Source organism: Parus major, chromosome 21 (genome assembly GCF_001522545.3).
Source record: "Parus major isolate Abel chromosome 21, Parus_major1.1, whole genome shotgun sequence".
NCBI classification, from domain to species: Eukaryota; Metazoa; Chordata; class Aves; order Passeriformes; family Paridae; genus Parus; species Parus major.
Window position 1 is genome coordinate 6,643,146 of NC_031789.1, and position 26,013 is coordinate 6,669,158.

The 26,013-nt window shown below is 47.6% G+C and overlaps 1 protein-coding gene across 3 annotated transcripts in view; it reads right to left on the reverse strand.

Annotated features, from left to right (window-relative positions):
* RERE (arginine-glutamic acid dipeptide repeats) overlaps positions 1-26,013 on the reverse strand; it is a 136,978-nt gene that overhangs the window by 48,461 nt on the left and 62,504 nt on the right. For all 3 annotated transcript variants that reach the window (XM_015648368.3, XM_015648367.3, XM_015648369.3), the window contains 4 exons: positions 19,370-19,418; positions 16,880-17,004; positions 16,040-16,139; positions 9,696-9,794 (listed from right to left, as the gene is read on the reverse strand). In XM_015648368.3, the coding sequence (XP_015503854.1) occupies positions 9,696-9,794; positions 16,040-16,139; positions 16,880-17,004; positions 19,370-19,418 (373 nt within the window). The remainder of the gene's footprint in view (positions 1-9,695; positions 9,795-16,039; positions 16,140-16,879; positions 17,005-19,369; positions 19,419-26,013) is intronic.

The following is a 26,013-nucleotide window of genomic DNA, read 5'->3' on the forward strand; positions in this document are numbered from 1 at the left end:
CCCAGTGATCCCCCAGTTGATCCCAGAGCGTGGCAGCAGAAATGTGATCCCCTATGAGATCAGTCAGGAGCCCGGCCGAGCCGGCCCCGCAGCGCAGCCGATGCTCGGAGCGAGCCCAGCCTGGGCAGTAAAGCAGCAGCAGCAGCAGCAAAGGAAACCTGACTTTCCTTTCCTGCAGCTCTGGAAGGGGTGTTGGATAAACAGCCTCGACTATGGAAAAGCAATTCCTGGATTATTCCAGGCATGATCAGCCTGCTGGGGTCACTAATGGTCCCCCATTTCAGCAGGGGGATGGAGAGGCAGGCAGAGATGAACCCCTCTTGGAAGGCTGCTCAGTTTGCAATTCCCTCTCCTCTGCTCAGAGTGGGAAGAGGAGGAATTCTCCTCCAAACCAGTGGCACCGAGGGCAGGAGCATCCTCCACAGGCAGCAACAGGTCCTGGGCCTGCCCTGGCTGACAAAAAAGAGCTTTCTGTTTATCCCCCACGCTCTGTCTCCTGCCATCGACAGTTTCTCAGTGTTGCAAACAAAGCTAAAATGATTTGAGTGTGGTTTTTTAGATAAATGATTTTTTAAAGGTGCCTTTTAAGAGTTAAACAGAAGAAAGGTCTGGCACATTTGTGACCCAGAAAAGCAAAACAATGTACTGCTGACAAGAGACAACAGAAAGCTTTTGATTATACTTCAGATTGCCTTTTCTGTACACAAAGAAATTCATTTCTGGTTGTTATTTTAAACTGCTGTTAAAATGCTAATATACAAAAAGCCTTCTTGTACATCAAAACCAGAGAGTGAGTAAAAGAAAGAGCTGGACACGTTCCTTTTCAAGGACTACCTGAAATACCTTGTGTGATCCTTCAAGGCTCAAACACAGCATTTCCAGTGGAAGTTCCCTACTACAGAAATGTTGTTCCCTTGGGATTTCAACCATTATTGTCAATTATTCTGGAGACAGTTTCTGCCTCAAACAGGGATTTTTATGCAAATGGTAGAAGGAAACAAATAAAAGCACTTCAAGAGCCCCCAGACTTTGAAGCAATGAACTAATCCAAAATGGAAATGATCCCTCTGGAGAGGCAGGTATTTCTGTAGGTGCCTTCCCAGGTAAATCATTAACAGAGGGGCTGTGACTGCAGCCATGCCCAGCCTGGAATTCAGGCACTCCAATACAAATTCCAGTTTTTGACCCTTGCCAAAATGACACCAGGCAACCTCTGGAAACTCCCTAAATTCCTCTGAGTAAGTCTGCCACTGGCTGCAGTGGAGCGAGGAGACACCTGAGCACGCAAATCTGGCTGGAAGAAACACAGGTGATGACAAAATCAAATTCCAGGCTGAGGGACACATCCTCAGTGAGGGGGAGAACGGGGCCAGCTGTGAGAAAGGAACCACAAATAAGAGAGGAAATGATTAAAGATTTGAAAATGGAGGACCAGAAACGCAGCTGTAGCAAAGGTGAACGCTGGAAAGGAAACCTTGAAGGCGAATATCAGGGGAGGGGGCAGGGGAAGGTGGTGCTGAGACTGTGGAATTGCCTCCCCAGACACGTAGAACTGGACAATACCTCCCATAACAGATAAATGAAATATGCACCCTAATAAACCAGAGGTGCCCTCTTTGCCTTCCCCAATTTGTGGCAAATGGGATGTTTGATTTGAGCGCTGAAGTTATTCCAGAGCAGTGGAGGGGAATGTGCTGCCGTGCCATTTATCAGCTCCTCTAAATGCATACAGCCTGGCTGATCAATCTCCCCACGCAGCCTAAAAGCCATATAAATAAATCTGAGGGATGCAGTCAGAGGCTGGGGCAGCAGGGAAGAACAAAAGGATGGGGAAACCCACAGTGGAACGAGCACAGGGGGAGCAGGGGAGGTATCAAGAGGCCATCAAAGCTGAAGCACAACCACAAAGCCTTCACCACAAAACAGTCCCAACCACGAAGTACAAAAACACCACTGGGCAGGGAGCAGCAGATTTAACCTGCAGCCTCCTGGGCAGAGATCAACACCCAGAGCAGAAAGCAGAGAGGAGCTGGGCACAGCACACTGCACTCCAGGAGCTGCTCTGGGTTCAGGTGAAGCTCCTCCATGTCCCACCTTCCTTCCAGGGGGGCATTTCCACACCCAGGTCTGAGTTGCCCTGAGCTCATACAAAACCCCTCAGGTTGGCTCTGCCAGGCTCACAAATGAAGCCTCTCCAGCTCCAGCAGAATTCACAGACTCCTGGAACATCCCAAGCTGGAAGGGACCCCCAGGATGAGGACCCAACCCTCATCCCTGCCCACAACAGCCCAGCAATCCCCCCTGTACCTCAGGCTGTGCCCACCCCCCTTTTCCCACTGCAAGGTGTGGAGTTTCCCCCTGGATCCAGCCCTTCCTGCTGTCAAATTCCTTCCGTGGCACCATCATCATTAGCTCTACTGGCACTGCTATCCTTGTAACTCATTAGGGATATGGGATGGATGCAGAAAATGATGAATATTTAGTTCCTATTCATCTACTACAGAAGCAGCCTATTATCAAACAAGTGACACCTTTACAAACTTAAATTAAATAATGGCTCCCGTGGAGGATTCCGAGCCCCTGACAGGATGGCAAAGTGATTTAAGTAACATAAAGCTGAGCAACTGGTGATGGATCATGGTTTTGCACTCGCTCTGTTACAGCCTGTAATAGAACAAATGATCATTTTTCAGCCTAATTGAATGTGGCCGCCCCGCTCGTACACAGAAGAGACAAAGCTTGATAATTTGCTTCATTAAAATGCATTTTTATGTCATCGGAAAGATTAAAAAAAAAATTGGTTCTGTTGATAGTGGAGATTAGAGAAATAAAATTTATCATGCAAACAGCACTTGCAAATGAGGTGTATTTTGGCATTCATACTGCTTATGTTGTGTGAGAAAGATAAGCCCTGAGCACTAAAGCACACAGAGCATCCACATTATGACAGTAATCAACATTTCTTCAATAGGAATTATGTCACTACACCCATTTGAAGAGCATTTTGTCATTTGCTGCTGCAATGGCCACTGGGCCAGACTAAATAGTTCCCAGCTAAGCTGTTGGGCAGAACACAGAGAATCCAGTGACATTCAGGAAGTTTGGGGGTTTGGGGCTGTCAGTGTTCAAACAAAGAATCAAAGTCAAGACTCAGACAGAGACCCAAACTACCAGGGGAAAAAAAAATTCAAGAATCAAATATCATCTTGTCAAGCTGCAGACAATGCTGTCAACTGTCTGCACTCACTTTGGTTTAGGGGTTGGGGTTTTTGTGTTTGTAAAGCAATCTTGTTAGGAACAGCAAATTGCCATTTAGACAGCAAACAACTCCTCCAAAAGAAAACAGACATTTGCCATGTCAAGTAATCCATTCCCAGGCTCTGTGAGTTTCATAAAGTGTAATTCCAACATAAGCAATTGAAAAGGAGACACTTTTACCTATATCAACTTGGACTAAACCAGAATCACTTGGAAAGAAGCTGCAGATTTCTGCCTTACACTGAAACCAGGAAAATATCAAAGCACTTCATTATTTATTACTGAGTTTCAATTGCACTTTCACCACAAGCACCAGAGGTGAGTTACAATCCCTCCCTCGGTTCTCTTGCTGTACCAAAAGCCTTAAGCTCAGAAAATCCCCGATTGTGATGATCCCTGCACTCCCCAGCTGCTCTTTAGAGTGTCATGACTCAGTTTCCTTTTGGAGCAGAACAGGATACAGCAGGAGGATATATTTAACTGAGATTCCGGATCCCTGAGCAGATAAAATCTGGATAAAAGGTCAGGGTGGTGCAGGCAGGAGCTGTGTCCCTGCAGACATCACTGGAGGGTCCAGCAGGAACCTGGGGCTGCTCTGTGCCAGCTGCTCAGCTCCTGCTCTGCCCACCGAGGGCTGGGACAGACCCACGGACACCCAACTGTCCCTGTGCTGAGCAACAGCAGCTCCTGGGGCCCTCTGTGTTTATCAATCCCCTGGGAGGACAAACACAGCCCCCACACCCCCAGCATCGTTCCCGTTTGGCGATGATGGAGAGCGCCAGGAGCGCAAGGGAGCTCCGTTCTAAGATGCCCTTGAAAATGAGATGAAAAACGCGGTTCTGACAATCAACCTCTGCGTGTTTATTAATCCTCCAAGCAGCAGATCCCTTCCCCTTGGCAACAGGAGCTCAGGGGCTGCGTGGAGGGCAGCCCCTGCTCTGGAAACAAGGCAGCAGCTCCCCAAGGCACCCGCGGGTGCTTTGCTTTGTGCTGTAGTTTGGAGGTTCTGTCTGTCCCACACAGAAACAGCTCCTGAGCCAGGAGAACAAGGGGCTGTGCTGGCATTTTTGGGGATCAGCAGCACAGCAAGAGTTTAATGGATAAAAATATTCCACGTGAAGGCAGAGAGACAGCAGATCAAGAAGCACAGGGCAGTTCAACAAACCCCAAAATGATTTTGTTAAGGAAACAGCAGCTTTTCTGGCAGCTGGGCAAAGATCAACATCAGGGAAAGCACTGAAATCACCCATTCTGAAGCCAAGGTCACTGACAGGATTTATAGATTTATCCCTGAAGAGCCTTTGCTGAACATGAAATGCTGAAATAATTTTTTTTTAATCTCTCCCCCCGCCCCTTTGGGCTCCCTCATTTGCTGGAGGCTTTTAAAATTCATTCCTTTTCACAGCTGGTTAAACAATGGAATCTTTTGGCAAACTAAAAGGACAGAATTGATTGCCCTACACAAACTTTTCTGCACGTATAATTGATTTTTAATTCACTGCCTTATTTCCAAAAGGACTTGACAATAAACTCGGTGCTGTATGTGCAATATTGATCCCTTTCAACAAGGGCTTGCATCAAAGACTGATGCAAGTTAATCACAAACAAAAGATTGTTATCTTTCATCTAGGAACCTGTGTTTAAACCAAATTCCCCTTTTTGAGCTGTAATACACCTTGTATTTTCCAGCTGTACTGCACCTCAGCATTCTGAAAACCTGCCAGCTACTCAGTAACTATAATTTTATGCAACCTTTAAATAACAACTTTTTCCCCCAAGCAGAATAATTTCATCCTTCACTGGTCACTTTTGACTGTGAGGGCTGATGGTTCTTTTCCACTCTGAGTTCTTAGAATAAGACACAGACAAAACGTGCTTAAACTAAAATCTTATTTATTCCTAAAAGACAGGTCCTACAAGGCCATGACAATCTGAGTTTGGTGGGTTTTTTATCTCAGTGCTCGGCTAAGTTTCAATTGTTACTGATAATCACACTTGCAAACGTGGCTGGATCACTAAATTCCAGAAAATGCTCATTTAGTGGGACTGTTGCTCCACTGGGAAGCTGCAATGTTCATTTTTTGTGGGTAAAACAATGAAACTGAGCAGTAACTGGTGTCTAAACCTTCCAAGCCCACTCCAGGAGTCAGCCCTGCAACGCTGCTCAGCTTTTCCAATAGCCCTTTATGATTTTTTTCCACTTGACCATTCCAGGCTCTGTTTCAATCTGGCTCTGAATTTCATTTTCTATAGCTGCCACATAAACAGTAAATAAAATTCATGGTATTTTTGCCCCACTAAGCAGCTCTGTCTCCCAGCATACCTGAAGAGCCCTGCTTGCAAGGGAGAACATGAGAACAACATTTTCATGAGCACACACTCCAAAAAGGGTGGATGAGACATCTGAGGATGATTCCAGACAAAGGAGCCAAGCAAATAAGTCTGTGGGTTCTGCACAAGTAATTCCTTGACCTGCCACGCTGGATTACAAACACTTGCAAACACATTAGGAAAGTAGTTTGCTGTCTCTTGTCCTTCCTGGCAGAAGGATTTCCACTTGTATTTTATGATAAATGAGTTTAAGCTGAAGCCAGGTGTGGATATTTTAAAATTTATGAACTTGTAAATCGATCTACATGGCCAATTAAGATTTAGCTCCAGCCAGGATTAACTACCCCTGCACATAAACTGAGGCTGTTTGAATGGAGGTTGTTTACCTCAACTACTCGACATCAAGAGCGATGTAAAATATTTAAAAGGCAGAATATTTCAGGATAAAAGGCAGTTATGAGGAGTGTCACTGACAGTTCCTCACAGGGATGCACACGGGGAAAGAACCTTCCTAAGGAACACTTGGAAACTTCCTTTAGAGAACTGAACGTGGATGGAACGAAGTGTGGAGGAAAAGGGAGGAACTGCCCAATAAAGAATGTTCAAGCACTGCTTCACCCAGATCTCCCCTCACTTTGGAAGGCACAGCCCCGAGTTCCAAAGGTGCTTCAATTAAGCCTCCCCACTTCTTCATAATCAACATCTGAATGCTAATGAGGAGCACAGCTCCATGCAGGAGAGCATCCCTGTGCAATAAACTGCAGCAGAGCAGCAGCAGACTCTGCCTGTAGCAAGCATGCATAAATAAACAGAATTAATAACTACCCAAGTGTGGACGGGTGACTTAATCTGTTTCGATTAGATGCAGCTCAGCCCCAGGCCTTTGTGGTATTTAAAATGTGTTCATCATGTTTAATTAAAAACCTAATAAACTGGAGGTTCCTTTAGTTCTGATTCGGATTTCTCTCTCCTGTAAGCCCTATTGATTTTGTCAGAAGTTTTGATGAAGAGAGAGAAAACACATTTTGAATGAAGAGATAAAAATGTGAGGTGGAATTGGGGCTGTTGGGTGAGGAGCAGTCAGAACCAGCACCTCTCCTTCCACATTTCCAGCTCCTGAAGAACTCCAGAACAGAAAAGCTTTCCATCAGGTTACCAAAACTAGAGATGAGCCTTGTACCCTGCATAAATTACAGTTCTTTGAAAGGTTATTGAGCCAAAGTGGGAGCTTGTTTTTGGACCTGGAGCAAGGGCAGGGTCAGAATTGTGCTGATCTTCACTGAGGTACAAAAGGCATTTTGCAGAGATTTTGTCCCAAGACAAAATGTGGATATTTTATAAGCAGAGTTTGTCCTGGGAGATGTTCCCACTGGAACCACAGCAGGGATGGGATGGTCACTTTAACCCCAGCTGAAGTTCAGATTTGGGATCTGTGGGAAGGACCCAGCTCCACCACCAGGGCAAGCACAGAGGCACTGTCAGAGTCTTCTCCTGGCTCCAAACTCCACTCCCACAGCAGATCCCAGGGATTGCCAGGCCAAGGAGAACGGAGCAGCTCCATTCCACCCCTGGGGGGATTTCTGACTGCCTGCATCCAAAATCCCACACCTGGCAGAGACTTAAAGGGGCATTTTCTGGGGTGGGCACGAGGTGCTGAGCAGAGCTCACTGCTCTGACATCCTGGGCTGCTTTGAGTGGAGATTTAAACCTGGAGGAGGCACGAGTTGTATCAAACCACGACAACTTTGCTCCTGGCTTCTCCCCAAACAATCCCTCCTCCATCCCACTTTCCATGGAAACTGCAGCCCCTCAGATGCTGCTGGAGCTTGGGGAGCACTCAGGACCAGGCATTAAATGTGACATTTGCTGCAGTTTGCCCCAGAACTGAACTGCTGAGTGTGACAGGAGAACCAAACCCTGCCCATGGCATCCCTGCAGAAATGGGGGAAGGAGCCTCACCAGCAGCTGCTCAGGGCTGCCCAGACACCCAGCAGGGCAGGAGGTGCTCTGCTCACCCTCACAGGCACAGGAGGAACCTCACTGGCTCTCCCTCTGTGCTGATGGAGCTGCACACCGAGACAAAAATGCTTTAAAAACAGCCACAGCTTCAGAGACAGCGGGGAGACAACAAACCTCAGCCTTCATATTTCCACAGCCCAAGTGTAACTCAATCAGTGCCCAATTTTATCCTCTCCTTAATTCCATCTAAACATCTGCAACCACATCAGCAGCAGGGAAAACAACACAGCTCCCAGCCTTAGTTTTAATCGGGTCTGACACTGCCAAGCAGCTCCTGCCTCACAGGTTGGACACTGAACAGCAGAGCTCTTCTAAGGGAAAACAAGGCTTTGTCTTTGGGCAGCTGAGAGTCCACCAAAATAAAAGTTTTAAACATGTTATCATCATCATCATCATCATTATTATCATTATTATTATTATTATTGTTATTGTTATTATTATTATTATGCTTAATAATGCTGTATTGGATCTGGGATCTGCTTATTTACTCAATTGCATAACTAAAATTTAAGTATTTCAATTTAAGTAAGCCCCATTTGCTGGGCTGCAAGAAGAGATTAATTACAAGTCTAGGCCAAATAAGGGCAGGGGTTGGGGCTGGGTCCCCATTTCCCTCAGAACTCTCTGGGATTATCAGCACCCCCTCACTGGAGGCTCCATCCCTCGGCACCCTGAGGTGAAGGGGACACACAGAGTTAATGCTCTCACCACAATTTCATTGTTTAGGCCAGACTTAGGGTTTGACACCTGAGTGTTCTCTGACCAACACTTCACTGTGGAATAGCTCTGCAGCTTCAGCACCCTGTGGATCAGAGTTCTCCTCAGTTTCCCAGGGCCTGCAATAAGGAAATTTCCCCTGCAAAGCTCCAGAATGCTGCAAAATGCAGCACAGCTGCTCCAGGCTGGAGCTGTCTGGAGCTGCAGGGACCAAGAGGCTCTGAGGCTGTGCAGGTGGAGCTCTGCTGTCTATAAATAAGAGCACAGTTTGATCTTTGGCTCTGCCCAGGCTGGAGAGCTGCCAAATGTTTCTGGAAACTTGGATGGAACAGAACAAGAACAAATATGATAAAATGAGCTGGGGCTGACAATGATTTATAGAGTCAGTGATCATTACTCTGTGCTCACAGGCTGTACTTCTGCAGTAATGCTTCACTTTTCAATAAATTTTGTTTTTTCCATGGGTAAGGCTCAATTCTCTCTCATTTAACATGGGTGGATCATCAAAACCCCCGAGTGCAGCAGCTCCAGCACTCACAGCTCAAGCAGCTGATGGAAAAAAATGAGGAGAGGGGGGGAAAAAAGCTACATAGGGAGAAAAAGAGAGGTGCCAGCACCTCTGAATCTTTAGAATTTAGCCCTGGATGTGTGCAGAAAGCACAGAGTCAGCAGTGCAGCAGCCAGTCCCTGCACACTTGTCCCTTTTGGGACACGGTGAGGGCAGAGCTGCCCAGCGTGTCCCAGGCTCTGCCAGCCCAGCCCCACAAAGGCTCCTTGTTGGGCCTGGAACCAGCCCCAAACTGGGGCTCAGGGCTGGCCCAGCCCCTGCAGGAAGGTTTAAACGAGGGGAGAGCAGAGTCATGCACTGCAAGGATGCCCTGAAAGCCCTGCAGAGAACCTACAGCTTAAAAAAATCTCTTCAGCCTTTGCTTGAATAATTAAAACCACTATGAGAACATGAACGTTTCCTCCATTAATCAGTTCTGTTTTCTAACACCAATGCCAGCTTTATCAGTAGCTTAACAAGATCACATTTTTATTTCTGTTTACTTCTTTAAACACTTCAGCAATTAACCAGCTTAAAAATTGACCACTCAAGGCAAAAAAAACCCCAACAAAACAAAACAAAAAACCAAACAAACTTTTTACTGTCACTTTTCCAAGAGCAATTCTGTCCAACACTGGATCAGGTTTTTTTCATTTATATACCCATGTATTTTCATTTATATACCCAGGCATGTGTATTTTTATTTACACACCCGCCCTCTTCTTGCTCATAAAGATAGCCTCTTTAGGAAAAAAAAAACAACATAAAAAAGCAAGAGCAGCAACGTGAACCATAAAGGCTGAGGAGATAAATCATTTCCTACCACTTCATCTTCAGTCCAACATTTCTCAATCAGCTTTGGCACAGGTTTCTTCACCAAGCGCTGCAGGGCTTTTCCAGCATCGTAGTTACTTTCATGTAGCTGAAAAATAAAGAAGACAAATAGATCATTCAAAGGAATTAGCAGTGATCTGATATTGGAGAAAAAACAAAACCACTACAGGGAGCCACATGAGATGTTCTCTGCCTAATTATTTTTACTGTTGATGTATGAAGTGAAATTTAAACAACCTGAAGGGTAACTGAGGTTTTATCAGTAGAAGCAGCAGTGTTAAACCAAGCAGGGATCCCCTTTCCTTCCTCAACCTGTCCCAGGTAATGGTTAAGCCAAAGTCACACTGCTCCCTTCTACTCACAGGGCTCAATGTGATGTCAGCCATGATAAAATAAAAATTAATATGTGATGGGTTATACTTCACACAAATTGGCTCAAATCTCCTGTTGTCAGCAGAACAGATCTGAACTGCTGAAGGTGCTCTTCCCCTCCAAGTTACTGGGGCATTCAATAGTTTTGAATACTTAGGGGAATTTTAAAGGAAAAAAAAATTACTTCTAAAAATAAAAGGTCACTCCTGGGCACAGACCTCTGCTGTTACCTGCAGTGTGTTTTTGGAACAAACAACAATGGTCCTTAACTGGCAGACAGAACTTCTTTATCCTCACCAACAACTGAAACAACGATACAAACAGGGTTTCTGCAATGGAACGAGTGCTTGAATAACAGAAGGTGGACAAGAAAGAAAACTAAAGCCACAGTGGTTTTCTGTTCATTTTGAGCTTTGGTTTGGCACCTTGAGGGAGGTCCCAGGCACTGGGTGCAGGAATTTATTCCTTGCACTGATGCAGGGTAACCAAAAACAACAATGCTCCAACTTCCAAAAGTTCATTTCCTCCTGGTGCCCCCTTCCAGCCCCGGCTCTGGGAGGTGCCAGAGCAGCAGGAACAGCACAGCAGGGCCAGCAGCAGGGCCAGGAGGGCCAGCAGAGTACAGCAGGGCCAGCAGGGCCAGCAGCAGGGCCAGCAGCAGGGCCAGCAGCAGGACCAGCAGCAGGGCCAGCAGCAGGACCAGCAGCAGGACCAGCAGGGCCAGCAGCAGGGCCAGCAGGGCCAGCAGCAGGGCCAGCAGCAGGACCAGCAGGGCCAGCAGAACCAGCAGCAGCCCTGACTGTCACTGCCTGGGCTCTGCTCCTGCTCCCAGCCCTGCAGCTCGCTGGGGACAGCAGGGGATGGGTGCAGAGCTGGGCTGAAGGGGCACAGGGAGCTGAGCTGGGCCCTGCTCAGAGCTCAGCCTGCACTGCCAGCCCTCACTGGCTCTGCTCAAGCGCCAAAACTGCCTGAAAAAAAAATAAATCTGCTGAAAAAAAAGTATTTCTAAGGCTCCCGTGGTATGCAGTGCCTACTTACGGGCACCAAAATAAGATGTTGCCTTTTCTGCTGGGTACACATTAATTTTCCTCCCTGTTTGCACTCCAGCACTGGGAACAAATCCATCTCAAAGGAAAAAACACTGTTTGTTTTGCCAGCTCACCTGGCAAATGCCTCTTTTCTGTGCGTGCCACTACCTAGAAGATTTTTCACTCAGGAGATGTGACAGAGCTGAGGAGAATGGTGCTCCTGTTTCCCTCCCCTCTCTGCTTCCTCCCAAAACACGAGGAATGCCAAAGCCTCTTTGTAACTTGGAGGGCATCTTTATTTTGCCTCAAGGACAACACGTGTTTTTCCCTGGCAGCCCCGCTGCCCAAGCAGCTCAACCTGCAAGAAAAATAAACCAGACAAGCCCAGAAAGAACAGCCTGGTCTGACAGGCAGCTACTCCAGAAAAAGAAAAGTTTACAGGCCAGCAAGGCTGTCCCAGACCAGCAGCAGATAACATGGGCATTAACTTCTGAGCAAGTCATTACATTAATAACAATCCCAAAGGCCGTCAGCACAGAGCCATGGAACAGAGAAGACCCCTGTGAAAATGTGATACAGGCTTAGAGTCTCCTGAAAAATGTTAATTTTAGCAGGTGCAAGTGGGAAAAGATGTTTTATAAATGCCAGGAGTAGAATAATGCAGCAGAAAGGAAAAATATTTCCTCTAAGTGCTGGAGTTAAATTGACGTGCTCCAGTCTGGCTCATTCTCTGCTTTTTACTTTGAGCCATTCAGTATTCCTGAGCACTCCACTGGCAAGATTCAGATGTATAAATAACAGCTAATGATGACTGCCTCTGCTTTCATTAACTTCTGCTTGAACTTCTCCAGGTATTTCTATAAACACTGCATCATTGTCCAGCCAACCAGAGAATCTCCATTTTTAGCATTAACTCTGCATCCAGATTTGGCACTGCTGTGAGATTTGATCTGTCAACAACTGCAACAAAGGGAACCCCCACAAATGTACCTTAAAACAGAAAATACAGCAATTTCTGCATCACTGGGCAGGATTACAGCAAAATTCTGCACGTGCACGTGCCCAAAAGCCTCCTTTACACTGCAATTAAAGAAAGGCAGGGCCCAGGGAAGGGATTTCACCATCAAGGCTGCACATTCCCACCAGGCTCCAGTTCCTACTGCAGCCTCTGAACAGAGCTGCCATTTCTGTCTGGGTGATGCTGCAAATAAATTCTCCTTTGGCATGGCTCAGCTGTCAGGCACCTCCAGTCTGTAATGAACCCATGAATTACATCTTGCAGCTCTGACATCTCTGGGCTTGCTCATCAAAATATTGTTCTTCAATTGTAATTTATAACTTAATTTAAATGTCCCTTTCCTGTGACCTTTTTAGAGCAGAGTGCCATTGCATCTGGCAGCTCCTGCTCCAGCAAGGCTTCCTTTGGCAATTACAGCCATTATGCTCTGCCTTGAAAAGCCCAGCTCACTCAGGCTGCATTCAGGGCTCACCATTAAATAATTGCAGTCCATTAAGAACACTGAGATCCCAGAGCCTTTTTCTCCAAGGAAAAATTGCTGCTATCGCATGAGAGTTTTACTGAATGCTTCAAAATCACAGTCCCAGCCTGCCTTGGGTTAAAGCAGAAGGGATTGTTCAGCCAAACCCACTTTATGGGGCTGCAGCATGTCCAGCACTGGAACTGCAGAGCTCTCCAGGTTCCAGAGCTGGCTCTTCCATGGGATGATGACCTGTCCTGGACAAATCACACCCCAAGATGAGGGAGAAGGGAAAAGACAAGGAAAATGAGGAGCAGGATGGGGATTGCTGCCATGAGCAGCTCCACCTTTGGGTGTGATAACTCCAACCCAACACCTCATTGAATACAAAATGTAATTCAGGCCACTTCTTTCAGTAGCAGAGCTGACACATTTCAGTGGGCTGTGAATATTCTGTGTAGCTGTGGACATCTTGCCCTACTATGAAAATGGAATATTCATATTTTAATTTTTATCAAATATTTCTAAAACCCAGCAAGACAGAGCCCCAAGTGCCCTTTAGGGTATAATTTCGGTATCAGACAAAATAAAACAAAGAAAAAAACAACCCAAAAATTACCCCAACTTCCATCTCTTCCCCCCAGTTCTAATTTATTTTAAGCATCTAAAGAGCTGATGATGAAGCTTAAAATCCCTGATATTTGAGATGCAGCCACTTTGCACTGGCACTGCCAGGGAGCTGCCAAACAGCCCAAAATGCAGCTGCCAAACAGCTGGGGGACAATGCAGGCACATCCAGTGCCCCACACAGAGCCAGGGCAAGAACTCACCAACCACCTGCAAGATGTGCAACAGCACTTAAAAACACCTTTCAAAAATATGAGTATTTTCCATACTCCCCCAAAACTTTAACAGCAATCCCAGCAGTCAGGTTTGGCTGTTTTTTACCTGCCTGTAAGAGCGAGGATGAGGATGAGGATGAATGGATCTTGCAGAATTGTCTCCTGCACTGAGTGGCTCCAGCCTGGGACAGGCCTGGGCAGGGAGCCTGGCCCTGCCTCGTGTGAACCAGGAGAGCAGCTGCTCATTAACATCATCCACAAGGAAAACTAGTCGTAAGGAGAAATGCTAACATATATTTAAATAATTTTTTTTTATGCTTTCAACCTTGTCTGCAGTTAATGAACAAGAAAATCTGGTCTAAGGGCAAGTTAAAACAGGGAGTAATTTGTCTGGGTGACATCTTAGTTAGAACTGAATTTCCTTGCACTGAGATTAGCCTGTCATGTTTGTCACTCATAATGACACGTTCCCATGCAGCAGAGCCATGAGAAGGCACAACAACACCATTAGTAAAGAGAGATTTACACAATATTAGCATATCACTGTTTGGGCCCTCCTCCACGCAGCACTACATGAGCCTAAGTGGTGCTGTTTTTTCACCTTATGAGGATAAATAGGAGTGGCTGGCTCTGATTTCCACAGCAAAAACGTGAACCAAACCTCAGAGATTCCATGTTCCACACTGAGCTTGCAGCCTGCCTGCCCCAGGGTCTGTTCCAGGCTTTGCTGTTCCACAGAACACCAGGCAAGGCTGACCTCTGGGAATGAATTCTTCCTCTGCAGCTCTGTCACATCTGAGCACACTGAGCAGTGAATTAATTCCTGCTTGGCCTGGGATCTCTGGGAACAGCACTGCACAACCTCTGACCAGCAGGCACAGGTCAAAGGCATAAAAGAGGTCACGAGTTTCTGGCCTTGCACTGCTATGGACACAGAAAGGATCTAAACCACATCTGATGCTAAATCAGAGTCTGGAGGGCAAAGAGCAGGGAAGGAGGGAGGGGAAGGGGAACTACTCCAAAATTTCCCCCAGCTCTCCTTCCTCAGCACTGCCAGCAGCAATGCTCAATATTCACCTTGTTCCATCCTCCCAATGATTATCAGAGCTGGCAGCACCTTCTCCCCACAGAGCAGGATGAGCTTTCTGGGAGCATTTCTTCACCATTATTATGGTGAAAGGTTTGCAGTGTCCTCCTCCAGCCCTCCCAGTCTGACACCAACACCCATCAGGAGGGCAGCAAGCTCCAAATGAAAACTTTATTTCCTTCCCAAGGGCTACAGTGACAAATGTGGCAGCAAACCCCAACAGCAAACAAAGGAATGGGAGCTGGAATTCACCTGGAACGTTGAGTGAATAATCATTTCAGTGAGCTGAGATATAAATACATGTATGTGATGTCTGTATGTTACATTGTGCCTTCCATGATCTTCATTTCTATCTGGCATAATTAACAATAAATCATTCTGGGGGCTCACAGCACCTGTTATTACATAAATAAAACAGCAGCAAAGGAGGTGTCAAGACTGATTTATGTGAAGTGCTACCCTGAAGTTTATTGGATTTCCATAATAAGAAATCATACCACACCATTTTCTTTTACATTCATCTTCTGGGTTGCATATGATAATTTCTAAACAAAGACACAACTTAGTGCAGGTTAAGAGGCTCACAAATCATTTATCAGATAAATCTGATCTCTCTAGAACAGGTGGTGAACTGAAAGATAAAAAAGGTACCATTTTGTCAGGACAACAGGTAACCTATCTAAACTGTTTAAAGCCAAAAAAGCAGGGCCTCAGAAATAAGTCAAAGTTTCTTAAAATATCCCTGACAGAACTATTATTTATAAGAAAACTCTTTTCTAGAAAAAATTCCAAGTGGACAAGGAAAGCATTTTCTAAAATAGACATCTACCAGAAATGCAAAGAGAAAAGAAGCAAAAGAACAAAACCAAAATATTTTGGGACTAATCTAATTTCAGAAGCAAGAACTCCACAAGTGCAACTGCAGATTCCTTGGGCTGCCAAGCAATTAAAGGGAGTAATTAAAGCAGATAGAGAAGCAGTGAAGTTAAATGAATTTTCTGCATTAGGCTATCATTATAGATAAGGGGAAAGAAATTCCAATTCCAAAAGCTCTTTAATGATTATTGACCTTAACAGAAATTTGAGTTTCTGAGAAGGATGTCAGGGAACAAGTGGGCCAAGTGCAGAGTGGTGAGGGACCAGTGGCTCCATCCCGAGGAAAGGAACACAAGGAACATCTTCCCTGTGCAGAATGGAGGTGTTTCAACTCCATCTGAAACCCCAGACTAGCTGGGCTGAGTGGAAACCCCAAGAGCCAGGTCAGAGGCAGCTGAGCAAGTCCCAGCTCCAGCTGGTGGCCCTGACCTGAGCAGCCTCCCAAAGTCACTCACTGGGGTCACCTTGGAGCAGCAGCCACGAGTTCCTCCCTGCACCTCTGCAGCCCACAGCTTTGAGAATCACTGGGTACTTGAGAGGAAGTTACCCCCAACAAGCCAAAATCTGGCTCACACACCAAACATTTGATGCCCTCCCTGCTGAGGGAGGCCCAGGAGTGGCAGGAGGTTCCTCCCCTCGGGGGCACTCACCGTGTTGAGGGCGTTGAGGGTGGTGTCGTCCCGGGAGGCAGCCACACATCCATCCTCCGTGGATCCCCCGTCACACATCCCTGCAAAGGCTGCCATGCTCCTGCAGGGCCAGGGGAAGGAAAGGGCTCAGAAAGGGGTCAGCTCCTCAGCTGTGCTGGATGCACTCTGCACTACTCACACACTGGATTTACACCTTAAATCCTGAATTTTAGGGCCCTGCGACACTATGGATCAAATAAGGTACCACAAAACTGCAAAGCTGAGTCACCCCAGCACAAGGAATAAATCCAGCATTAAAATCCAATCTAATTTGCTTTCATCAGCTGAAAGTCTGCTCTGCCAAAGGAGCAGGGCCTGATCAGGATTACAGAAGCTGAAACCTACAGACAGGAGAATGGAGTCTCGGCAGAGACAGCAAACTCTGTGCTGTCATCTTGGTTTTGTTATGTCAGAAAACTGACTGAAACTGCAGATTCCCCAGTCCCTGAATTCTTGCAAGCTACATGTAATTTACTGAGGCTCAGAATTACTGTGAAGCCCACCAGTGGGTTTGCTGAATCCCCGGGGAAGGGCTGAAATGCAAACTGGAGCTGCCAGGGGGGTTCCCTGCAGGGATCCTCTGCTGTCCCAGCTGCTCCACCCTGAGCAGCTCCTCCCTCGTCACCCATCCCACAGGGCACTGCTGGCTTTGGGCTCCAGAGCCGCACCAGGGAGGCTGTGCTGGCCCAAACCTGAGCTGTCTCCAACCCAGGGTGGCAGCTGGAGCCACCAGAGTGAGGTGGGGCTGCAGCCAGCACAGCCCTGCCCATCCCCAGAGCTGGCCACGGGGGCTGAACTCACCTGGCTGCCCTGAGGTACATGAGCAGGTCACAGTCGTTGACTCCTGGCATCCACACCAGCTCCTCGTGCTGTGTCACCGTGTCCCCGTCTGGGGAAGGGAACGGCTGCAGGTCAGGGAGCTTGGCCTGGAAAACGAGGGCACACACACATGGCAGGAGGACACCTGGGTTTGTAAATTCTCTGCAGCAGCAGGATCTGGTAGGTGGGAGATGCTCAGACAGCAGCTGGGGATGGGCTTTGCTCCCAAGTTTCCAAATTCTGAGGAGGCTGAGGCATGGAGCCCCAACCCATTCCCTTCATCCAGCATTCCTTCCTCAGAAGGGCAGTGATTTTCCTGATGGTTATTCAGGGCTAACACCTCCTCAGCCCACTGCCAGTGGAGCCCTTCTGTACTCTGGAGCAGCAGAGGTCGAAGGGGAAGCGTTGTGTGCTGCACAGCCCCGTGGGATGGAAGGCCAGAGGACGATTCCCCTCCGACACTGCAGCTGCATTTGTGCCAGGGACACTGAGCCAGCTGCTGCCTGCCAGGCTGAGACCCCCACAGAACACACTCCCAGGGAGGAGGGCAGCGAGCTGGTTACCAGATGTGTCCCATTTGAAATCAGCCAGAAACCCTACACATTTGACACTAAGTTTAAAATTAATGCTCGGTAAATCATTAGAACTGTAAAGAGAAACAAAGACATTTCCTGAAAGGGAGATAGCTCAGCGAAATGAACACTGCCTCTAAAAACGTATTACACTCTACCCAGAGACCCAATTAGCATCTTTAGTCATCTCCTGCTCTGAGATGAGATAGCTGAGAGCCTCTTCAGAAACAGCTTTTAAGCCCTATAATTACCTCCTATACTTACAACGCTAAACGTATTTGAGAGGCAACATTTATACATAACCAGTAATTACAAGTCACAGGTTCAGATGTCTTTCATGTTCTGCTCTTTAATCTGTACTTTATTTTACTTCTTGCCTGGGAAAATGGATCTGTCATTGAACTTCTCTTCTGGCAAGGGATAAGCCAGCACTGGGCTTTGTGGGAGAGAGGCACTGCAGCAAGCAGGGGGCTGCACAGCCCACCTTCAGCCTCCTGGACCCCTGCAACGGGCTCTCTTACTGCAGCTTCTCCCAGCAGCAGCTTCCTCTTCACCACACACAGCCCCACCGAGGCTGGACAGGATCTCCAAGGTGATCCAGCCATCCCCACCTCATCCCCAGCCCCGAGCACTGAGTGCCTCTGCCAGGGGTGGGGACCCCAAACCTCCCTGGCTGTTCTTTGTAGCCAGAAGTTGTCCCAGGAGAACATCCAGCAGAGAGCCACCCTGCTCCCCTGGGAGGTGAATTCTCAGAGCTCTGCAGTCCTACAGAACATTTGTCTCCTCTGCTGTGGGGGATCTGTGCACTGAGGAAACCCCAATGCCCCTGGCACTCCCCATGTGCACAGCTGAGGGAAAAGGAAGGCACCATCAGGAACCCCTGCCAGGACCTCAGGCTCTGGACTCTGCTGCTTTCACCTGCTGCTCACTGAGGGGAGTGTCAGTGAGGACATCTGCCACAAACAAGATGAGTGAGGGAGCAATGGAAGTCTAAAACATGAAGCAAGCAAGAATTAACAGTATTCTAAATCAATGGACCTGCTTCCTCCTTTTTTATCCCCATCCATAAATGCATGTGGTAATTATACCTTAGAGCAGGGTGACTAATGCCTGCCAAAATATTAGATGACAATTTGAGATGAAAGTTGTTTTGAAGGTATCATTTACAGTACTCTTGTTATGACTACTGAAAAGAACACTACAGGTTTAATTGCCAAGGACTTTTTTCCTCTGAAGGCAAAACATCCTCAAGAATGTGACATCAGGTTCCATAAATATTTACTTTCACTAGTTCTTAAACAAGATTTTTAAGAGGGTCTGAATGAATATTCATCACTTGGATGCAAAACTCCAGCACTTGGACACTACAAAGTCAATTCCTCAGGAGAAGGAGAGGCCTCATTCCCAGTGAGAGATCTGGCCCTACAAACCACAGCAAGCTGTATGTTAATTCTCTTTAAGAACAGATTATTTCCAATGCTTATGATGGATTTCTCTCAAATTAGAATTAACATACCAGGAACATCTAGAGTCTTAACCTTATTCTGCTTCCCAGTGCGTGAACACACTCAGCAGCTTCCTCAATTTCTGTTTTAACAATCCAAATGACTTAAAGCACTTCTTTAACTTCCAGCAGTTACTCACATTCCCTCAATCTTATTCAAGAATTAACCCAGGAGCACCTCTGCTACTGAAAATCATTAACATATCAACATCTGACACAGAAAAGTCTCAGTAACTGAGCTAAGGAATACTAAAGAACTCACAAAAGTGAGTCATCTGAGGATGATTGTGAAAGCCCTCGCTGTATCTGAACACATGCAATTTTAAACAACTCTCATCTGCACAGATCAAGAGGCAAAAGCATCTCTGGATGCTGAACACAAACAAAACCCCTTACCTGGTGGCTGGGTCCAACTCTGATTTCACCTTGGGTACTGTTTAGCCTCCTAAGATAAAAGGGAAAACAGCAGTGAGAAAGAATTGCAATTGATGAAATTCAGGGTCATATTCTTTTTTGTCATTGCATTTCCAATGCAAACGGAGCAGAAGCAGAAATAACACATCATTTAGAAACCAGAGAGGATGTGCTCAGGGGTGTTGAGTAACCTGGTCTGTGGAAGGTGCCCCTTGGCAGGGCCTGGCACAGTGCCACCCTCCCAGGAAACAAATCCTCTCCAAACATGAGCCAAAAGCCTCCAGAAAACAACGAGAACACATCAAAATGTTTTCCCCCAATGCGTATTTTTGCGAGACAACCTGACACTGTTCTCTTGTTTTCAGGTTATGCAAGGAAATGACTGTACTAGGAAATCAATTTTCTATTTACAAAGTCATACATTAAATACCAGGTTACTACAAGGTGTCAGAACTCTTCCCTGTGAGGAGCAAAGGGGAAGCTGACAACAGAAAATGCTGATGCTCCTCCTTTCCTCCCAGAATTCATTCTCAGGCCGTGCACATCCCTGCTCATCAGTGCAAGTGAAGCTCACAGCGCTCCTGGGCAGGGTCTGTGCCCACCCTGACCACTGAAGACAGGAAGAACCAAACATCCCCCAGCTGCCCTCAGCTGCACCACACTGACTGTGACAAACAAAACATTTAAGAACCGAGGCTGGAACATCCTGTAGTTGCAAAGTTGAAAGTTTGGGATGGGACTTCTGTTCCCAACTCTTTCTGTGGGAGCTCAAAGGGCTCCCCAACCATTCCTCATGAAGTGTGGACAGAAGTATTTCTGTGTGTCTTTCCATCACCCAGTCACCATTTCCTGGGAATATTCCCACCTCCAGGTGCTCCCTCCCTGCCCAAAAGGTGAGGGCTGGGCTGAGCTGCTGTGCAGGAGGCTCTGGCAGGCTGCCCCACATCCCACCAGGATTTTAAAAGGGCACAAAGCCCCTGGCTCCTCAAGGACACACCATCTGCTCCCTAATTTCTACTGTTTCCACATCCTCAGGAACAGGTTTCAAATGGGAAAATAAAAAAAAATCTTGCTATAGAAACTAAAATGCACTGCAGATTTGAAGCTAAATCATATTGGTGAGAGCAATTACAGTGAGAACGGAATGGCATCCTGTGTTTATTCCATGGGAAAGGGAAAAAAGGAGCCAACACTGTATATGAAATGTGACACAAAAGAAACTGCTGTAACAAAGCAGTATCCATAGCAACAACAACTTAATATTTCAGTCCTCCTCAGCTGCAGTGGATTAAATATAATGACAAGATGTTCCCTTTGAAAAGTAACCTGTTGCCATGGCAACGTTGTGTTCTGCAAAGTAAACAGGGGCTGGTCAGAAAGGAGCTGGGAGCCAGTGCTGGAATATCAAAAAGGCAGGAAGGAGGCAGAGCAGGGCAAACAGCACACCCTGATCCACAGAGCAGTGTTCACACACTCCAGGAGAGCCAGGAGCAGGTCCTGCTCCATCTGCCCTGGCAGCACCAGACAAAGCAGCCAGAGTGAGGATGGGCAGGGCCTGAGCACAGCCTGGCCACAGCTCCCCTCTCCTTGGGCAGAGAGCAGAGAGGGAGCAGGGCTGGCACAGCAGTGCCTGAACACTTCCCAGCACAGAAACAGCTTCACCCTCTGTTTGTCACCTGTCCACAGCCCTCAGCAGGGACCCAGGGCTGGCACAGCAGTGCCTGAACACTTCCCAGCACAGAAACAGCTTCACCCTCTGTTTGTCACCTGTCCACAGCCCTCAGCAGGGACCCAGGGCTGGCACAGCAGTGCCTGAACACTTCCCAGCACAGAAACAGCTTCACCCTCTGTTTGTCACCTGTCCACAGCCCTCAGCAGGGACCCAGGGCTGGCACAGCTGGCAGCTCTGTCCATGGGCACAGTGCCACCAAGGACCGGGACATGGCAACCAGAGCTGCCCAAAGCACAGCAGGACAGCTCTGGGGAGGACCTGGGCTCAGGACTCTGTTACAGAATGCCTGGATGGCAGAAGGGCCCTGGGGATTTGTGCAAGCCCTGTCCCTGCTGTGAATCCCTGGTGTGCTGCCCTTTGCCAGGAGGTTTCTGTGGAAGCACACGGGCTGGATCCATCCTGCAGGGTCAGGGATGATCTGACAAGGTGCAGTCTCAGAAATGCTACTGCTGTTTGTACCTTTCCCTTTTCCCTGGCAGAGCTCAGCACCAGAGCTGCCCTGCAGCAGCTGCATGTTCTCCATGCAGCCTGGCACGGGGCTCAGGGAGGTGGCACCGCTGCAGCACCACAGGGACCTGCTCTGCTCCTCTGCAGCTCCTTCCACCCAGCAGCACACCACTCATTTGGGCTGCCTTGTCCTGCTGTGGTCACCCTGCCCTCAGTGCTCTCCCCTCCGGGCTCTCAGACATCCTCTGCCAGCCTGCAGCACCTCAAACCCCTGGAAATAACTCAGCACTGCCATTAATATAAAAACCAGCCCACAACAAAACCCCAAAGCCAAACCAGAACCCAAACAACACCCACAGGACAGCATTTCATGCTGCCCACATACCCAGCCTGGGCATCCTCACCCCTGATTCTGCAGACTGAGGTGATCCCTGATTAAATGAGAGGGATGCTTCAGCAGAAGAAGATTTTTAAACCAGCCACTTCACTCAGCCACAAACCTCATCTCAAGCAGCGTTTTTGGCTCTCTTTGCAGCTCTCCAAGAAGGGTTTTCAAAGCAAACTTGCTAAAACAGGAGTGACTTGGGCACACCAGGGACACAAACCTCACGTGCAGAAGAAGTTTCAGCCATCCCTGAAGCGCCCTCAGCCTGGAATGAGCAGGGTCAGGGCTGGCTGCTCTCAGCCATGCCCATGTGAGGAAAGCTCACTGGCTAAGGAAGTGCCCAAAAACAGCTGGAAAAGGTCACCATTTCTGTATTGCCAAAGATTAAAATAGGAAAGACACATCTTAAAGCCAGGATAGAGGGGTTTGGGCTATATGTTTGTTTTTAATAAGCCATAACAAGCTATAGCACTGAACAATGAATCTTATGAGATTTGGGGTTATGTTTGAAGCCTGGTATCAACATCAGTGGCTTTGCTGAATAAAACCAAGCCCATGTTAGATATATGTGTTACAGGACAGATTATAAACTGCAGTCACACACTTAGCACTGATTAACCAGCCATCATTAACAATCAGTTACATCCACTGAGAATGTGACACAGCAAAGCAATTCCTAGATCCCTGTGATTTCTGTAAAATTAATAGAAACTCCCAAGAAAATCCCAAGGAAAGCTTTTTTTTTAAAAAAAATCCTTTAATTCAAATAGTCCAATACCCAAGATGAAAGAGCCCTGCTCTTCAGAGGCAGTTCTAAAAACATCTGGCAAGGATCATTTTGTTCCATCTCTAGAGGGACAAAACAGGGGAGAACAAAATTATTCCACTCCAACTTCAGCAGATTAAAAACCAGTTTATCAGGGCCTGAAAGTGACTGGCACTGCAGCCAAGAGCATCTGTTTATGGTCACTGTTGGGAGAAAGGGTACTGAGCCAAGTGGATCCTTAATTTGAACCCAAAATTATCTTATGCATGTCATGTTCAAACTCTGCACACTTCACAATACAAAAGGGACAAACACATTCAGGCCACTCAACCTTTAGCTAAAAAAGCCCCACAAATACCTCAAACCTGAGTTAAAACCTCAGAGGAACAAGTCCCCTGAATTCAGCTGTGTCTTAAAGCTTTAAGGAAAATTTTAAATTTCATTTCATAGAAGTAGTATCCTGACACTCTGAGAATGTTATTGCCCCTCATATGCTTAAGCTTCATTTAAAATTGTAGTGTTAATGTTGTAATGTGTGTTGCAATAATAAAAAAAAAAACCAAAAAAAGAAAGCAGAAGCAATTTTGTCTGTGAAAAATCCAACCTGTACTCCAGGCACACGAGCTTCTCTCAGTGCCTGCTCCCTCCAAAGCAGGAATGAATAAACGTGTCCCAACAGCTGCAGCTCCAGAGCAAGCTCCAGCCTGCTCCTGACTGCAGGGGCAGCACAGCAAGGACTGGAGGCTGCTCTGCACCCTGCTGCTCTTGCAGGAGGAAGTTTTGCACAGACAGGAAAAGCTTTCTCAAGATGAAGTTGTTTTCTCATTCTAGAGGATTGAGAAAAGAAAAGCCTATAGGGAGTGCTCAGTGTTGGGGATGGAGGTGACAATAATTCAGCCAAGTTTCTGCAGAGGAAGGGAGTGTTCTCTCTCACAGGAATTACCTGTGTGGGGAGGATTTTGCTGGCAGGTGCCATGGAGCACCTCTCTAACACCTGCTTACCTCCAGAGAAGGAAGACACCAACATTTTGATTGTAAGTTCAAAAAAATAATTACTGGGAGCACCACTGCATAATGCAAAGGTTTTTATCTGGTCACATGTGATTTTAACAGAAGCAGAATGTTGTTTACAAGCAGCACTGACACTGGTGAGTGAATGTGCAAATGAATTCAGCATGGGCTGATGCTGTTTAAGTGTTTGCCCTGTATGGTTTCCAAAGGGCCAGGCAGTGCCTTTGCACTTCCCAGAGCAAATATTCCCTGTTAAAGCAGACTGAACTCCACAGCAGCACCACTGCTCCAGCACAGCCCCAGCTCCTGGGCAGGACACTGGAACTGGGCACAGCAGGGACCTCTTCCACAAAGCTTCATCAGCTCAGAGGCAGTGATCACCCTCTGGGGCTCTGAACTTGCCTGACAACACAAATCTGCAGCTTCCCTGAACAGCACACAGGGCAGAAGCCACAGCTCGTGTCAGAGGTGATAAGCATGAAGAATGGGAAGTGTGAAAGGAGCTGGAAGGTATCCCTATCCACCACACACCTGGAAACAAACTCTAATTAAAACAAATTACATCCTAAAGAATTGGAAGGAAGGGGAAAGAGGTAATCTTACTGATTTATGCCTGGAAAAGAAGCTGAAATGAAGGCAGAACAAAGGGAAGAGACTATTCTTTATCCAAAGGACAATATTGAAGCACTTCCCATGATGTATGTGCAATTTCTAACAGCTGTTTGCAGTGGCATTAACTCACCAGACCACCTACCAGCAGTGCCTGAACTGGGAGCATCTGCTGGGCATCCAGCCAGGACAGAACTGTCCCTGGGGAATGGAAAACTGCAGGACACAGCTGCAGGCTGCCCAGGGCACCTCACAGCACTGCAGATCCTGACCCCACTGCCACCCAGCCCTTCCTTGGGCTGCCTTTTCTGGGGGAGGCTGGGGGGTTCAGGGCTTTCCCTGGGTGGGGGGAACAGGGAGGTTGGGTTTCTGTTTATGTTTGGTTTTCTTTTTAACCCAAGTGTGCAGCCTTGTGCACCCACATACACAAACCTGCCTGGTTATGAACTGGCTGCCCAAACTCTTCTGTCCAGAAGTGAACATTTAAAACCAGTGTTAAGGACACATCCCTGGATTCATGCAGAGCACTGACAGATTCCTGCACACATTCCAGGAGCTCCTTTATTAGGAATAAGAATGTGTCCAAAGCTCAGGCCTATGGAGATTCCTCTCTAAACTATGAGGAGATCCAGCAGGGCTGCAGTTCAGGGCAACTGAGCTCTGTCATCATTAACAGGACTTTGCTTCAGCCAATGGCAAAAGTGACCAGGGATCCACATGAAACAGGTGTTCTTGATTTTTTTAATGCTTTGCAGGTATAAAAGGAAATGTTTATAGGAATGACACTTGGGGTAGGATACAGACATGGACATGGCACTGACACGAGCAGAATTCTGCAGGTTTATTCATCACTCATTCCTCAGCTTCTGACAAGAATCACAGGCTGGGTTGTGTTGGAAGGGACCTTAAAGCTCACCCAGTTCCACCCCTGCCATGTCCAAGGCCACCTTCCACCGTCCCAGGCTGCTCCCAGCCCCATCCAGCCTGGCCTTGGGCACTGCCAGGGATCCAGGGGCAGCCCCAGCTGCTCTGGGCACCTGTGCCAGGGCCTCACCACCCTGCCAGGGAAGGATTTCTTCCCAACTTCTCATCCAAATCTCTGCTCCCTTAGTCTGAAGCTGCTCCCCCTTGTCTGTCACTCTGTGCCCATGCAGAAGTCGCTGCCCCTCCTGTCCCCAAGTCCCAGCGACACAGCCTCTGCCAGGCGAGTGGCAACGTGTGCAGGGCCAAGGGCCACCCTCCTGCTCCTGAGCTCAGCAGTGTCACCATGAGCAGGACCCACACTCCTGTCCCCTTCAACACAGGCACTGCACAGACCCTGACAAGGAAAACACACCAAACCAGCTGTCCAGGGCAGCCTGGGGAGAGGACAGCTCTGCAGGACACAGCAGAGCACAGGGACAGACCCTGGTGAGGAGAACACACCAAACCAGCTGTCCAGGGCAGCCTGGGGAGAGGACAGCTCTGCAGGACACAGCAGCACAACCCCACTGTGCACAGGGACAGACCCTGGCCAGGAGAACACGCTGCACACAGCAGCCAACTCCCCATGCACCCATTTCTGTTCAGCTCTGCCACTGCTGGCTGTGCCCCAGCACTTCAGAGCCCAAGCCCTGCGCTTGGTCCCATCAGCCTGGTGCTGCACAGCTGCCCCCGTGGTGCTGCACAGCTGCCCC